This window comes from Pholcus phalangioides, unplaced genomic scaffold, assembly GCF_987345545.1.
Source record: "Pholcus phalangioides strain wild (caught in Gottingen) unplaced genomic scaffold, Ppha-v1.0 ptg000032l_1, whole genome shotgun sequence".
Classification (NCBI taxonomy): Eukaryota; Metazoa; Arthropoda; class Arachnida; order Araneae; family Pholcidae; genus Pholcus; species Pholcus phalangioides.
In genome coordinates, this window is record NW_028301622.1 from 6,846,497 (window position 1) to 6,864,034 (window position 17,538).

Genomic DNA, 17,538 nt, shown 5'->3' on the forward strand with positions numbered 1-17,538 from the left:
AAAACATTTTGAGTGTGTTGCGAGACATCAAGTCAACATTTGTAAAAAAATTTTGCTAGTCTTGCGAAACACTTGTAAATTACTAAAGTTCTACTGTATAGTTCTTTCAGGGGTTATTTCAAATTCCATTGTTTTTCCTCTTCACCTTGAAATAATTCCCTTTTCTCTGTCAGGATTAGTAAATGAAAATAGTGTTATATACTTGGTATGTATACAGTGAATCCCACTTAAATATCTTCAATGCTTAGTACGACTTGTTTTCGTGATCCTAGCTATAACTAATGCTCCATAAAGTATTTCCGGTTCAAAGCTTTTTCCTGCTTACAGTATTTTTTCTTGATGGTTTTTGTTTTAAAAAAAACATTATAAGCAGGATCCATTGTATATGAAAAATGTGTTTTTTCATTATGTAGTGACATTTATTTTTTTATCAGATCCACCAGGCAAACCTGGTGTTCCTGAAGCAAAAGATTGGGACAAGGAATGGATAGATTTGAAATGGGCACCACCACAAAAAGACGGTGGATCACCTATCACTGGATACATCATTGAAAAAAAAGAGAAAGATACAACAGTTTGGTCTAAGGCAGCTGTAATCGACAAGAACATTCCTGAAGGGAGAGTCACAGACTTGATTCCAGGAGAGACTTATCAGTATAGAGTTAGAGCTATCAATGCAGCCGGTCCTGGTGAACCTAGTGATGTTACCAAGAATATTGTTGCAAAACCCCGCAAAAGTAAGACTTTATGATATACATTACTCTCTCATTAATATTTGGTTTGACTTAATCATAGTTACATTTTCAGCTATGCACTCATTCCATATGTAGTTATTATTGTTTTTTCGTCTGCAAAAAAAAACAATGTAGATAAAATACTAATACTTTTTTTATGTTCATGTTTGATGTCTTTCTGTTTTACTGTAGTGCCACCGAGGATAGACAGGAGAACTTTGAAGCCAGTCACAATACGTGCTGGTCAGCCATTCCTATTGGATGTCAAGATAGCTGGTGAACCACCTCCAGCAATCCAGTGGATGCTGAAAGATGCTCCAGTGAGCGAAAGATCAGATTTAATGATTGAAAATGTTCCATACAATTCCAAATTTATCTGTGATAAAGCTGAGCGCAAAGACAGTGGAACATACAAGATATTTGCTAGAAACCAGCACGGCCAGGATCAAGCTGACGTTGAGATCACGGTGCTCTGTGAGTTATATTTTCATTACAAGTTTAATTTTAGTTTTTTGTTTGGATTTCAGAAGACCTTATCTTTCAGGAATGTCTACAAGGGACATGTACAGTGTAATGAGAATTACTTCATGATTGAATTTTAGTTTTGAAAATTGAATTTCAAATAAATTTTACGGGGCAAAGTTTTTAGTTCAAAATTTATTTATTACTTTAGTTCATATCTTACCATGATATAATTGATCACAAAGAATATTTTCATTTCCTCAGCAAAGCCTTCTAAGCCAGAAGGTCCCCTTGATGTGTCAGATGTGAAGAAAGATGGTTGCAAGCTCAAATGGGACAAGCCCAAAGATGATGGAGGAAGCCCTCTCGAGGGTTATCTTGTTGAGAAGCAAGATCCTGAGAGTGGAGTATGGCTGCCTGTGGGCAGAACACACACTCCAGAAATGGATGTTACTGGGTTAACTCCTGGTAAAGCCTACAGCTTCAGGGTCAAAGCTCTAAATCCCGAAGGAGAGTCTGATCCTCTCGAGACATATGTTCCTGTAGTTGCTAAAGATCCTTTCAGTAAGTCTTTGATTCTTAAAATACCTCATATTTGCTTGATTTTTTGCATTTTAAATTCAACTTGAGATTCACAAATTATAATATGTTGCATGTGCAAATCGCTGAGTTGACAGTATGTTGAACTCTTATAAAATATTTCTCGAAATTAAATAAAATTTGTATTCAGTTTCAGTGCTTCCAAATTTGTAATATAAAGGTTTAAAATTTGTTTATAATTTTATGTATAGACAGTTGATGCTCATTGCCGCTGTGGTGGTGGAGTGGTCATAGTGACAGACTCACATTGCGAGGACCCGGATTCGAACCCTACAGTGGTGGTCGGCAGAACCCAGTAAAGGTTGATTTTGCCTTTGATATCTCTCTGAGATGGGAAGCGGGGTGTGTCCGGTCCTTCAATGCCAAATACTGCCAATTTATTCAACAAATCAGTGCAGTATTTGACGCACATTTGGAACTTGAGGAATTTGTCAAGAGCCTTTAATGCTGCTTGGCTATCCGAGAAGATAACAATTTGTTTGCCGTGATACCCTTTAGAAATCAGGCTTTCAGCCATAGTTTGGCTATTGCAAGCACTTCAGCTTGGGAGACTGTAGTTGTTTTACCAAGATACAAATATATCTTATGGTAGACGTGATCCATTTCAGAGATGCGGACGATTGCTCCAGCCCCAGTTTCAGTTACCTTGGAGCCATCAGTGTAACATTCGATAACTCCCGTTGAGATGTTATCAATTATGTTAGTAATTTCATTGGAAAGTGTAATTTTTTGTTTTGGAACAGGAGTCTTTTGGCATTAGTAGAGAAGGGATTTCTACTTTATCACAGCAGACAGTCAAAATGGTTTTTAAAAAAGGGTTTGTATCCCATATAAGGTTGGTTGCACCAAGTGCCATTACTTTCCAGCCTGTACATGGTTTTAAAAGCTTCTTCTCCTTGTAGATACCATCTGAGAGGTGGCATCTTGGAACAGTTTCAAGGGTGATGGGGGGGGGGAGCTGGGTAAAGCTCCAGTGATAAGAATGCACGCTAATCTTTGCACTTTTTGCAAGACAGTCTTGTAAGAGGTCTTTGCTAATGCCTGATGCCATAATGCCTTCATACCTCAAATCCGTAGCTCAGCATTGGTCGTGCAATAGCGGTGTAAATCCACTGGGTGGTTTTAGGATTTAAACCACATTTTTACCAATAATTATTTTGCATAGCATAAGTATATTAGTGGCCCATTTAGCTCTTTCTTGAATATGGAATTTCCAAGAGAGCTTAGAATCCAAGTGACACCCAAGGTATTTCACTTTGTCACAGATGGTAAGATCTTGTCCCTTCAGGGTTAGGTTTCCAAGTTCCCACTTTCTGTTCCATGTAAAAATCACTATTTTTGTTTTTTCCATGGGGAATACTAGTTGATACTTACCTCAATGTGTATATATCATGCCCCTGGATGAGCACGATTAGATCATCAGCATATGCCTAAGCATATCCTGGCCCTTTTATTAGATCAGAGATCAAGTAGCTGAAGACCATGTTCCATAAAAAAAAGAGAAATGATTCCCCCTTGTGGGCAACCTCTCTTAATAGATCTTTTAGAATAGATCTTTCAGTTGTCAGCATCAAGAACACGAGCAATGATTGTTCGGTTCCAGAGCATATGATCTATCCATCTAATTATCATAGGTGGAATGTTGTAATCTATTAGTGCCTTTCATATAGAGTTGAACGTAACATTATCAAAGTCTCCAATAATGTCCAAGAAAATGGCAGTAGGAAATTGCCCATTGACAATTGTGTTTTCAATTCTCTAGATCAACTGATGAAGAGCAGAGTCAGTGGAGTACCCAGTATTAAAGCCATGCTGGTTCACATTAATTTTGCCCATTAAATGGGGGAATATCTTGGAGATGCCAGAGTACCAGTCTTTACAATAACTTCAATTTAAATGATGATAATGTAATCATTCTATAAGATGATTTATAATAGGTGTCTTTCCCTGGTTTTGGTAACGGAAGTAAGGTGCTTTTCATCAGTCCGGGGTTGTGAACAGTTCTATCTATCCTGGTTTTGGTAGGAAGATACCTTTGGAGCTCCTCCATACTTTAGGTATGTATCCTAAAGCTGGACTGGCCTATTTGTAGAGACGAACCAGATCATTCCCAACAATTTCCCAGCCTTTTGTAGAAAGATAGGATATATTCCATCCAGGGCCGCAACTAGATGCTTGGTCACCCGGGGCAAGCAAGCATTTTGATGCCCCCTGTAATGTTGAAGAAGAGGCTTCGGAATGAAATTTGCACCCCTCGGGTGCAGTGCCTGGGGCACGAGACTCGCCTGCTCCCTCCTAGTTGCGGCCGTGATTCCATCTGTGCCTGGTGATTTGAAAGGATTGTAGACATTCAAGCATCTCTGCTGGACTAGTGGTATAGCTTCCATCTTTTCATTCAATAACATTAATGTTGTCATAGGAATTGTTTTTGATCTGTTTGATTATTTTGGTGGTTTCTGACACTAGCTCATATCTGTGCAGAACTTCTGCCAAGAGCTATTCTTCACTTTTCCAATTTCTTTCTTGAACTTTCTCTGAACCTCTTTGAAGTAGATCCAGTTTGATTCAAGTTTTGTCCTAACAGCTTTCCTGTGGGCCTTCCTTGTTTCCTTACAAAGGAGTTTGAGATCTTTAGTACATCATTTTTTTGAGTTCACTTTAGGTTTGTCAAGCTTAAGTGGACACGCTCGATTTGCAGAGTTTTTGATCACCTCTGTCAGCGTAGCATCATGGTGGTCCAAAATATCTGCTGTTAGTATTTCATCTCCAGGGATTATGAGAGTGTTTAGCTGGTTTTCCAGATTTTCTTCAAAAAGATCCCAGTTTATGTTCCTGTAATTCCAAAAAAATTTAGGAATAATTGTTGTTTCATAGTGGAAGTTTATGAACCTGTGATCAGATAAGGAGGGTTTATTGCTGTCCTCCATTTCTTGATCACAGTTGCAATATCTACTGAGACCAGTGTCATATCAATTACTTCTTCCCTATTATGGGTGCTGAAAGTTGGTCTGTGCCTTTGGTTAGCCCAGACCAAATTTGTTTCCATGAGGAACTCTATTAGAGTTTCGCCTCTCTGATTTATATCTGAGCTACCCCATGCTGTATGATGAGCATTGGCATCGCATCCAGTAATCATGCTTATACTGTGATGTTCACAATATACCAATTCATGGACCTCTTGTGGAATTTTAAGATCATAGGCCATATAGACCAAGCAAATCATGATAGGGTAATTCTTGTTAAGTTCATTTCATTACCCTTGGTTAGCACCACAACAACATCTTCTGATGCGAATTGCGGAAGTGCCCAGGCATGGATACCTTTTGCAAGGTACACACACACTCTAGGGTGAGTCCTCATTCCTTTCTTGACAAAAAGTTGAGAGTTGGGTAGTCGTCCCATAATCATCCCGTTTCTGATCCACAGTTCTTGAATCAGAACTGCAAATCAACAAGTAAAGAAGCTGCAAGGTCATATGATGCATATCTTTGTTATATTGTAAATTTATTTGCCTAAGTAATATTTGGCAAGGTATATTAAAATTCATTTTATTTAACTGTGGGTAGTGCATGGAGAACCATGATGATTAGATGGGTGACTAGAGGGACGGATCAGAGTCAGACCCAGGGTCCTGTTCCAGGTCCCAATCCATTATTGCTGCCTGGTTATCTGTCTTCCCTGTTGCAGTTCTAGAGGCAGCACCCCACTTCAGTAGTAGGTTCTGCCTGGGATGTAGATATCTCTTCAGGATGTGGAACTGGCTGGTTTCTGTTGCCGGGATGGCTCTCTGAATGTAACTATGCTCAGTCCACAGTGCACCATAAAATATCTGGTGCCAAGCCAGTCAACCATTGCTTGCTCCACCCCGATCACCAGAGTATTACCCCAGTTTCCCGCGATGACACAGATGGAGCTGCCCAGGCACCAGATCCTCATTGCACACACTCAAAAGTTTCAGAGATCTGTTTGGATCCCTGTCTCCAGGAATCCATACAAAAACCTTTTTGGTTGGAGGTCCATCACCGAGACCTAGGGCTAGATATCCGGTGTGATCCTCAATGTTAGGTGGAGGCGGTCAGGGCCGCAACCAGATGCTTGGTCACCCTCGGCAAGCGCGCATTTAATAATCATTTGATGCCTCCTTGTAATGTTGAAGGAGAGGTTTCAGAATGAAATTTGTGCCCCCTTGGGTCTAGCGCCCAGGTCTAGAGACCCGCTTGCTTCCCCCTAGTCGCGGCCCTCATGGGCGGACATACGGGGGGGGGGAGGCGTTGGGGTGCATTGCTCCCCCAGCGTCACAGGTGGAGTCGACTGATCTAATGTATATATGAGTACATATGTATATATGAGCTGACATCATCATCATCATCGTGCCCCCCCCCCAGCAATAATGACCTTACTCCCCCCCAGACTTCCAAGTCAATCTCCGCCTATGGTGGCCCTGGAGGCGGTAACCTGTTGATCACCTCTTTTAGCCACTCCAGGGTGGTCTGGTCTACAAATGTGATGCATAGAACCCCGAAAATGGTTCGGTTGACATGGGGATAGATACTCCCCCAGTGTCCTCCAGCATTCGGTCCTCAACTGAGTCGGTGATGTATGAGACATCAGATGGGGTCAGTGTCCTTGGCCTGGACCTGATGGTGATTCCTTTCTTTGCAGCCTTGCTGTGGGATATATCCTTGCAAGGTTTTTGACTCTAGTTTCTGGTGTGTCGCCAGGAGCTCTTCTTTGCTTGTGCGGGATAGCCCCCCCCCCCTTTGACTGTGAGGCCCTGTCAGTGCCCGGTGTTAGTCCTGAGGGTCCGGGCATAGTGCCCTTCTCTTCATTCTTCGCATCATCCTCTGCCAGGTTCACTCTCACCAGAGCCGTTTCCAGATTACGTCTTTCTTTTTTGGCACTTCTTCTTGTTCTTTGTTGGGTTAAGTTGTATTCCCTCTGCAGCAGGGTTCCTGGTTTCCATTTGTGCATCCGCAGGTGTTTCCACTCGTGCTTCCTCTAATCCTACCACACCCAGGTGCCACCTGGAAATACAGAATGAGCGGGTTTATACACCAGTTCATACGGTTGCCTCCTTGTTGATTAGACAGGGTTTGGGCCCCAGTACTACCTGGTGACCCAGGAAATGCTAAACCTGATTTTTCACCTGTACCCTCTACTGCAGATATCCTCTGGGACTCCATTCCACCATCCAGGAAGTTCCTTAATTTTTTCTGACCACACAAGAGATGTTACCATTTTCTTCATTCCAATCTTGCTACGTTAGCACACAAGAACCCAGGTAGCCCCGATAAGTGAATTTGACTGAACTGGGCTCACCAGGCTTCGTCGAAATTACCCGCACAAGTTCAAAACTGGATTTAGGGCCAATATCAACTCCATCAGGGCTTTAACTCGACATTATCAAGAAATCCCAGCCAGCCTTCTGCCCCCTCCCCATGTTTGATTTAATAGTAGTAGTAGATGATCGATAAAACGATTCCCACCATTCCACCAAAACTTAATACTATATTGGGTGAATGTCATGTTGGAAATTATATATATACATATAGGATACTCCTTATACATGAAAACATTTAGGACTTATTGTGCTGATCCTTGTAGAACAACAATCAATATAACACATGGTTGTTATAACAGGGCTCTTTTAACAGCATCATGGATCCCTGTGCAAAGTGATATTCTGGGGCCCAGATTAGCTGAAAGTACCTGCTTATAAATTTCTATGCTTTCTCTCGAAAATCATAGCACTAAATCTCATTGTCACAATGCACTTGAGGCTGTTGTGTCATGCTGGGTGGGCCCATGCATTTAGACAGCACTGTGTGCTGATTATAAAATCTTTTAATAAAATGTATGAAAAAATATTAATTTGACGAACTTTGTACTCAAATATTTGATTTTTTTATCATTTCATTTCACAATATATATTTTTTTCCCCAAGAGCAATCTGGTGCACCAGGTCAACCTGAAGTGACAGATTGGAACAAAGACCATGCTGACTTAAAATGGACACCTCCTGAAAACGATGGCGGTGCACCAATAACAAGTTATATTATCGAGAAGAAAAAAAAGAATGGCCCGTGGGAAAAAGCAGTTGAAGTCCCAGGGGACAAGTTGAAAGGAACGGTTCCTAATCTTGAAGAAGGAAAAGAATATGAATTCAGAGTTGTCCCAATCAACAAAGCTGGACCAGGAGAGCCCAGTGACCCATCCAAATCTATCATTGCCAAACCTCGTTTCTGTGAGTTTCATTTTCTTGAAAAAAAAAGAAAAAAAAGATTTACATATAAAACTTTATTTTAATATTGTGATTCCCCATCAACTTAATGCTGTAACTTATTGTTTTTGGGCTCTTTTAGTATTTTATATGTGATTTTTTCACTCATTTTTATGCATCAAAACTTTTGATATTGCAGTGAAGCCTCTCATCGACAGAAGCATGTTTGAGGATCTGTGTATAAAAGCTGGACAACCAATCAAATTTGATGTCAATGTGTCTGGCGAGCCTCCACCAACAATAAGTTGGCTCATTGATGACCAGAAACTCAAACAAGAGACCAGAACGACTTTGGAAAATGAAGACTACAACACAAAACTTACCGTCAGGCGAGTAACTCGTGCTGACAGCGGAAAATACACCATCACTGCAGTGAATGAATCTGGAAAAGATACTGCGTCTGTCACAGTGCTTGTCACAGGTGAATTATGTTTGAGAATAAAGAAATAATAAGTTTCTTTTCTCTAAAATTTTCAAAATTATATTAGTTTACAATTTATATTGTCGTGAAATAATGTTGGATATTGAGATCATCTGTATACAGTGAAACCTCATTACAGCAATACTCGATATAATGATAAATCATATAAATCCTTCGACAATAATATTTTTTCAAATCATGTTTGGAATTGCCTACAATCTAATGCCTAACTCCTCTCAAAACAATGATATTCTTTACTTCAATAAATTCCTTTACAACAATATTTTTAAAAGAAATTCTGAAATCACTACAACAATATTTTTTATATCTCAAAATCGTCTTCTATATTTTTAAACTTGTCACTCATTTGCGTTCTTTGGAGGGTATCTTGGAATTTTTTTTCAAAATTCATTGCCACCGGCCCTTCAAGCCAAATGTGGCCCTCTGGGTAATCTGATGTTGCCCGCCACCTCAAACTTAATTTTGTGCAAATGAACTAACCAGGCAGTGCATTTACATATCTTTCAAATGGCACATTTACAGTTCACTTGAGTGACCTGCAGCTCAGTTTCAGAGTACTTAAGAGGTCCACGGCATATTTAGAGATCCCTTAAGTGATATTTGGCAGTTTTAGAGCATTTTAGTGACATGTGGCAGTTTTAGAGTACTTAAGTGCAGTTCTGTATCACTCAAGTTACCCACGGAACATTCCCAGATTACTTAAGTGATTTGTGGCATATTTACGGACCATTTGAGTGACATGCTGTGCATTCCTAGAGCACTTAACTGGCCCAGACATATTCCCAGGTCACTTAAAAGATCTGTGAAACATTTAGAGATAGCTAAAGTGTCTCTATAGAGCAGTGGTTCTCAACCGGGGACCATATGGCACCCTTGTGGTCCTAGGATATTCTAGGGGGGAGCCACAGCTGAGAATTAAGTGAAGGGAGAGCTATGACAGGTGCTTCGGGGGGGGGGGGGTCACAGAGAGCTGTGGAAAAAATGTAGATGTGAAGAAATGATGCTGTTTTAATTGAAAATATGGTGGGAAAAAGTTTGGTCTCATTTCAGCGAAACTGATCTTAGAACTAGGTCATCTTAACGCATGTACTAATCCAAGCACTGTCCATGGGACGTCATATTCACAAGGTGCTTACTCTGTACCATCGTAACGGGAGGGATCCTGGCGGGCAGGGTATGTTTATTATAATTCCGGAAATGGGCAAGTATGAATTTTTGGAGCCCCTTATATTTTGTGTTCTTTGAGGCAGAAGCATTGGTAAAATAAGAGCCCATGCCTATAATATGTAAATGAACTAATTTCGGGACTCTGAACATTTGTGGGCATTAAGCACTGCCTCATTTGCTCAATGAGAAACGGGTCCTGCCCGCAGGGCATCGCTATAGTAAGATCTAGTAACAGTTTTCGAGAGTGAGATAGTAAGTTGGCAGTTACTTCTAGCAAGGTGGGGGAGCCCCAGAAAAATCACTTTGCTATGATGCTGTTAAGAACACCCTGGGCCTACATGATGAAATCTGGTACTGAGATAGATCTACTTCTATGTCTTTAAAGAGTTAAATGCACAAATATGTAGGCTTTTACTTCCAGCTCCCGAACATTACTTTAGCTGGAGGCACAGTGATGTTGAGACGACCCTGCATAAAACCACCACAAAGAGGGAACTCCAATCCAGAGATCGACATTACTTTTTGTTCATTATGTGTGTGTGTGTGTGTGCACAAGTGCGCATTTTGGTGCCCTATGGCTTCCCATAAGGGTAATGCTAACAAGCAGGGCCGCAACTAAGGGGGATGCAGGCGGGTCTGGTGCCCCGGGTGCCAGACCAGAAAGGGGCACAAATTTCACTCTTTCAACATTACGAGGTGCCAAAATGCGTGCTTGCCCCGGATGACTAAGCATCTAGTTGTGATCCTACTGATAGGGCTCCAGTCCTAGGAGCACAAGGAAAGTTCCCACTTTTTTGTTTTTTCGTACTATAAATTCCCTATAGAGAGAGCCCGACGAAGGTCCCAGTCTGGGGAACCTGCTGCAGGTTGTAGGAGGGCCATGGTGATGATGGCTCATCAATAAAAGTTGTAAATATGGATCAAGTTGTCTGATAGAATTGAGAACGGTGAAATAACATTGGAACAAAATGCTGGACAGTTTCTTCCCCATAGGGTCATCTTTAATGGTTTTGTACCAGGGCAGCAGGTATGCTTGAGCCGCCCAAGTAAATAAATACAATTCCAGTACATTTTAGAAGTAAAACAGGAATAAATAGTTTCTATGAACTACTGTCATATCCATAGATGAAGCACAATTCTCATTTATTTTTATCTATTCTAAACCATCTCTCACCTATTATCATTTTATCTAGATGTTCCACTGGCTCCTGGAGGCCCATTGGAGGTCTCAGATATCCATAAGGATGGTTGCAAGCTAAAGTGGAAGAAACCAAAAGATGATGGTGGGGTTCCAATACAAGGATATGAAGTTGAAAAAATGGATCCTGAGACTGGCACATGGTTGCCTGTAGGAAAAACGAAAGAACCTGGTGGGTATTTACGATAACCCTGGGTAATTAAGAAATTGTCTCTGACCTTTGATTGAACTGTATTCAGTACTAGGCTTGAGATATTGCAGAATTCAGTTTTATTTTACATTCAAAAAGATGCAGTGCTTTGCTATTACTCAAAAAACAGTATTTGTTATTAAACTTAAACTGAAATTTTATTAACACACGCATGCATCTACAATACATAAAACATAGAAAGTAACTACAGTACAACATATATACGAACATACACATACAACATACATGATCCACTTCTGTGATCCCTGAGGGATCATTGTGAAAAATTAGTGCAATTTTAAGTCTTAAATCAGTTGTTCTTAACCTTTTGTGTTATGCAGACCCTCTGCTAGAATAAAATGAAGTACACACTGTCCCCCGTACCCGCAAAATGGAGGTCACAGACCCATTTACCAAATAATTTTCAGTAGATAGCCATGTAAAAACAATGAGTTGATTGTTTTCTTATTCGAGCTTACAGACCCTCTGAAATCTCTCCAAATGGATTCCAAGTGTTTTTTTCTACTATATGTTGCAAAATTGCATCAGTCTGCCAACGTCTTTGTGTTATGTGTGATTATTTACTTCTCTTGTATTAATTTTGCTCTCTACTTTGGGTTAGGTACAACAATTTAACAATGGAAATTAATGATTTAACACCTGATGCATCTTCTCCAAAAAACTCTCTCTTTCTATACTTTAATTGAAACATATTTTTAAGAGATATTTTAGATTGTGCTTTTGTATGACGCAACTAATTCATGTTTTTTTCCATATTATGTTACACCGAATAATAATTCACTTGTCCTCATACACAAATACAAGTGTTATCATTCTTTTGCTTTGAATTTCTATCACTTTTTTATGTTCATTGTATTTCTCAAATGGGAATTAATAAAAATTTTTGAGAAAATCTAATATGTCTATGTAAAGCATGAAATCTGAAGGCATGCATGTTTTTAGGAAAATTTAAAAAAAAATTGCTTAACCTGTGTTAATATTTTTTTGCAGCAATGGATGTCACAGGACTCACTCCAGGGAAAGATTATAAGTTCAGGGTTCGAGCTCTAAATAAGGAAGGTGAATCAGATCCTTTAGAGACTACCAAGCCTATAACAGCCAAGAACCCTTATGGTAAAACATTGCTTTGTATGTATGTTGTAATTGGGGGGGGGGGGGACAAAAAAAATTGTTTTTGATTAATTACATCCAGCCATCTAGGAATGAACTGATGCTATTAAATACTTCAAATGTAGTCTGTTAAAGTTATGTGTGAATAAGTTTTTTCTTTCTCCATAATGATTTGTAGATGAACCTGGAAAAACTGGAAAGCCTGAGGTGACAGACTGGGATAAAGACCATGTTGACCTAAAATGGACACCTCCAGAATCTGACGGTGGTTCTCCTGTAACAGGATATGTTGTGGAAAAGAAAGACAAATGGGGTGATTGGGAGAAAGCTGTTGAAGTTCCTGCAGATCAGACATCTGCTACAGTTCCTAATCTTCTTCAAGGACAGCCTTATGAATTCAGAGTTCGAGCTGTGAATAAAGCTGGCCCCGGAGAGCCAAGTGCTCCTACTGATCCAATTATAACCAAACCTAGAAAATGTGAGTGATTCTATTATCTAGAGAAATGATTTTCTTTCTTTACTCAATATTTTTTGCCATAGTAAAATAACCTTGTTTTCTCTTTGAAAGTAAGTCATAAGTCTTAAAAGCACACTGGCACTAAGCAAGCATTTGGCAGAGTATAGAATATGTGAAGGTTTTTAACAACTGGCTGTTGCGAAGATGAATTTTTGGAAAGAGAAAATTCAACTGCCTTTGCAGGGAACCGAACCCACGTCTTTTCACTTTCCTAAAGTGAATGCCCTAGACCACTAGACTACAAAGGCAACAAATCTCTAAATCTTTCCTTGGAGCTTGTGTACACTAAAAGGGGCGTACATAGATAGCCGGACCTTACTCAGGCCAATCTGACAACTGCTGTGGCTGCCACCAGATGGTGACTCATGAGAGGATGATGTCACTCTTTGCTACCATACAAAGATTTTTAACAACTGGCTGTTGTGAAGATGAATTTTTGGAAAGAGAGGAAAATTTAACTGCCTTTGCTTGGGAATTGAACCCACATCCTTTCATTTTACATGTAATTTTATTAATGATATTTCCCACATTTTTAGTGATGATAAAAATGTTTCAGATTGAACAAGGAAACCATATCAGGTAGTACACAGTTTTGATGAACTGTGGCTGAACAAAGTTAAAACGGCATTTTGAATTTTTTCTATACTGACCATTCATATTTGAAATTGCCTCATTTGTCACCCAAGCACTTTTGTTGGATTCATTCCGACCAGATTTTACGAATTCAGATCACACAATTGTGCCAGTTTACTGATCATCAACACAGTAATTTCTTTCTTAATTGAGTTACTAAACACCAACTATCCAATGTTAAAAAAAACATAGATTCTGAAAGACTTTTTGGCATATATATGGGGGGGGGGCATTTTCAAAAGACATAGTACTCATTTTTCATTGGAAGTCTATCATAAAGCCTGAGATTACCTTCAAGACCAGCTCTTCACACATGTTGCTCTGTAGGAAGAATGATAGCCTGGCTGTTTGAGCCAGAAGCTAAAGTCCAATAAGAAATTGCACCCGTTGTGTGACAAGATAAAATCAGAATTTTATAAAATTTTTCTTTTTCTTTGAAGATTTATTATTTAACAACTTGGTCGAGAGAAGCAAAGTCTGACTGCTTCTAGCATTTTTCCAAACTGTCTACATTCTCTCATACTAAAATTGAAATTTCTCCCCCTTCAACTTTGAATTATCCAAAAAATTTGGAAAAAAACCAAATTAAACAAGAAATTGTAACATTAAATTAGATACAAACCTCTAAGGGAGTTCATAGAAATTTTAATTATCAAAAAATTTGTTTTGAATTTTTCATGTTCCATTGTATGTCACTGTTTCCCCTAAGAGAGATTGTTAAATTTTCAAATACAGAGCAAGTTTTAAGAAAATTAGTTTCAATCAATGCGAGATGATAAGACCACATAAAGAAATGATTGAGACAATAGTAATGTTGCATGTGTATGGATGCTCAAAATTATTGAACTTATATCACCACAAAAATGGCTGTAGTTTTATCATGAGCAACATTAAAAATTTTATTCTTATGGGTTTTTCACATAGCCATTTGTAAATTTTATTGAATCTGCTTAGTGAAACTATTTTGTGAACTACTCAGAATAAGCGTTTTTGAATCTCTCCCATTGCATAGTGCCTCCTAAAATCGATCGTACAACACTGATGAAGTTGAGAGTGAAAGCTGGACAGTCTATCAATTTCGATGTGAATGTCACTGGTGAACCAGCACCAACAGTATCTTGGGCTTTGAATGGCAAGAATATACTTTCCACTGATCACATGAAGATCGTAAATGAACCGTACAATACTAAGCTCAATGCCAAACATTCTAAGCGCTCTGACTCTGGCAAGTATACAATAACTGCAGTCAATGATCATGGCAAAGATGAGGCTGATGTGGAAGTTGTTGTTTTAGGTGAGTATATTTACAGTATTTGAATAAGTAAACTAACAGAAATTATTTTTATTATACAGGTTGCTACAACTAAAGTGAGCCTAGTAGACCTATGTAGAGGTCATTCTGGTTGAGACATTCTTACGAAACTTGGTATATTTGATATATGAACCATGGAAAAAACTGCAATAGAAAAATAATAATTCAAATTTCAACCATCAGGTTAAGAAGTGGCGCAAAAAATAACAAGAAACACAAGTTGGAAACATAAAACTTATTCACAGCATTTGTTCCATGCACATTTCATTTCATTCAGCAGTGGTAAAAAAAATCACAGAATGCTTGACTTCATGCTTAAAAAGGTCTCTTCACGTTCTCTTAAAGTGATTCCTGTGCTTTTCCGATGATCAGTCCATCCTGCACTGAAGTAGGCTATGATGTAAGGTTTTAGAGACCGTACCCACAGAGGAACATAGACTTGGTTGAGGGGGTGCACAGAAGTGCTTTGTGTTCTGTTGTTGACATACAAGAGGCTTGAGCTATGAAGAAAGACTTGATTTCTTGAATATGCTAACATTGGAAGAATGCAAGTGTCAGAGGGATGTGATCGAAATGTTTAAAATTTTGAAGAGGATGGATAGGATGGGTCATGAGTAATTACTACACTGTCAATCAACTGCTTCAACATGGCAACACCAGCATCGTTTAATAAGGTTAGGGTGTCTCAGGGAGAATAGGGTTGTTAATGAATAGAATAGCTTACCCCCACGGGTTGTGAATTCAAACGTAATTGCACGTTTAAAAAGAAGTACAATAAACATAGTGGGATAAATCGAGAAGCTATCCATACTTAGATGAGACAACCATATTTTTTATGGGCAGTGTATTATACAGGGTGTTCTGTTAATGGACCGACAAACTCAGAGGGTTGTTAGTAGGCATCAAAAGGAATAAAAATTGCAATGGAACATGGTAGCGCAAACCACGTTGAGAGGGTTAAAATTACAAAAAAAGCACGTAAGCTCTGAGTCTAGAGGAGACGAAAAGTGCATGGGCGGAGATACGGGGGGGGGGGGGAACCCAGCGTCAAAGGTGGAGTCGACTGATCTAATGCACATATGAGTTGACATCATCATCATCGTGCCCCCCAGCAATAATGACCATGCCCCCCCCCCCAGACTTACAAATCTATCTCCGCCTGTGGAAAGATGGATGTCAGTTGATTGCTGAATGCATTCGTGGGTTCGCTCTCCATATCTTACGTAAGCAGCATTGCGAAACGCATGCGCTGCGAATGACGTAAATTAGCACTATTGCGGTAGTAAGCATGTGTAGATGGCACAAACGCAAAGAGGTAGATTGGATGCGCGGGACCCATTGTTGGCCCCCACGTCTGCCAGATCTCAATCCGTGTGACTTTTTCTATGGGGTTAAATCACATGTTTATGCTATACCTGTGGACACACTAGAGGATCTCATAGCGTGGATTGTCATCGCTGCAGCAGACATCATAAGCATACCTGTCATCTTTGAGCAAGTCCGGGAATAATTTTTATGATGTTGTAGACTGTGCAATGACGTCAGCGATCGCTACTTCCAACAACTCGTATAATAATTAATAAAATAAATTTTTTTGTAGTTATTATTGTACTTTTTGTCGTTCCAGTGTGACGTCAAAACCTGCATGCGTTTTTCGTGATTTTCACCCTCTCACCATTGTTTGTGATACCATGTTCCATTGCAATTTTTGTTCCTCTTGATGTCTACTAACAATCCTCTGAGTTTGTCGGTCCAGAACAGAACACCCTGTATATTATTAATTATTAGGTTATTTTTCTCATGATGTAATCATGATATTGGGTTGCTCTATTTTAGTGTTATTTGACATCCATATTTTTTATGGACAACTTTCCTCAACCACCTCTTTGGGCAATTTATCTGTTATGGCATTTGTGTTTCTATTTGTGTCAATCACTGCTCAAATATGAATATTGAGGAATAATTTCTTCAAGGCCCTAAAAGGTATTCATTCACTAATGGCCATTACTGCCAACTTCTGCAGCAGCAAGTCATTCCAGTCTTACACGAATGAGAATGTTTAGAGACCACAGTTTCATGCCAGATGATGCAACATCTCATATGAACCCACAGCTGCAATTAGGAGGGAGCAGGCGGGTCTCGTGCCCTGGGCGTTGGACCAGAGGGGGCGCAAATTTTATTCTCAAACCTCTCCTTCAACATTACAAGTGGCGCCAAAATGCGCACTTGCCCCAGGTGAACAAGCATCTAGTTGCGGCTCTGTATGAAGCAACTGTGACTTCTGGTTGTGGAGATTCCTGAAAAATTTTGTCAATAAAGGAAACATACACATTCAGCCTGAACCAACAAACATAACACACCATGTAGCTGCAATTCCTCATGGTACATTTTGTGCAGCTGTTGAACATGCTATAATGTGCTTTGAGTATGTGATTGATGTAATTGAAATACACATTGAACGAATGATGTGGTTAAATGAGAAATTTTATGTTTCCAATTTGTGCTACTTGTTCTTAATTTTTCATTTCCAGCTGGTGGTTGAAACTTGAACTACTTTTTTTATTGAAGTTTTGTTTCCCCCCCATGGCCCATGTAACATATATACTAAGTTTTATAGAAGAGTAGATAAACTTTGCCTAAGAATATTAAGAAGTCACCAACAAATAAGGCAAATACACAAAAAATACAAAATACAAAACTCCTTTTAGGAGTTTTTGCATTTTTCGTGTATTTGCCTCATTCGGTGGTGACGTCTTAATACCAAGTTTTAATGAAATATGTCAACTATAACAGACTCTATGTAGGTCTGAGTAGGGTCACTATAATTATAATCATGCTGTAATTTTATTTCAATATTATAGGGGACTGCAAC

General features: G+C 39.3%; 1 protein-coding gene across 2 annotated transcripts in view; it reads left to right on the forward strand.

The window, feature by feature from the left end:
- The window catches only part of LOC149066849 (twitchin-like), a 303,184-nt gene that overhangs the window by 180,561 nt on the left and 105,085 nt on the right, over positions 1-17,538 (forward strand). For both annotated transcript variants that reach the window (XM_089253214.1, XM_089253215.1), the window contains 9 exons: positions 435-737; positions 927-1,208; positions 1,461-1,760; positions 7,741-8,040; positions 8,216-8,497; positions 10,879-11,055; positions 12,085-12,207; positions 12,383-12,682; positions 14,367-14,648. In XM_089253214.1, the coding sequence (XP_089109340.1) occupies positions 435-737; positions 927-1,208; positions 1,461-1,760; positions 7,741-8,040; positions 8,216-8,497; positions 10,879-11,055; positions 12,085-12,207; positions 12,383-12,682; positions 14,367-14,648 (2,349 nt within the window). The remainder of the gene's footprint in view (positions 1-434; positions 738-926; positions 1,209-1,460; positions 1,761-7,740; positions 8,041-8,215; positions 8,498-10,878; positions 11,056-12,084; positions 12,208-12,382; positions 12,683-14,366; positions 14,649-17,538) is intronic.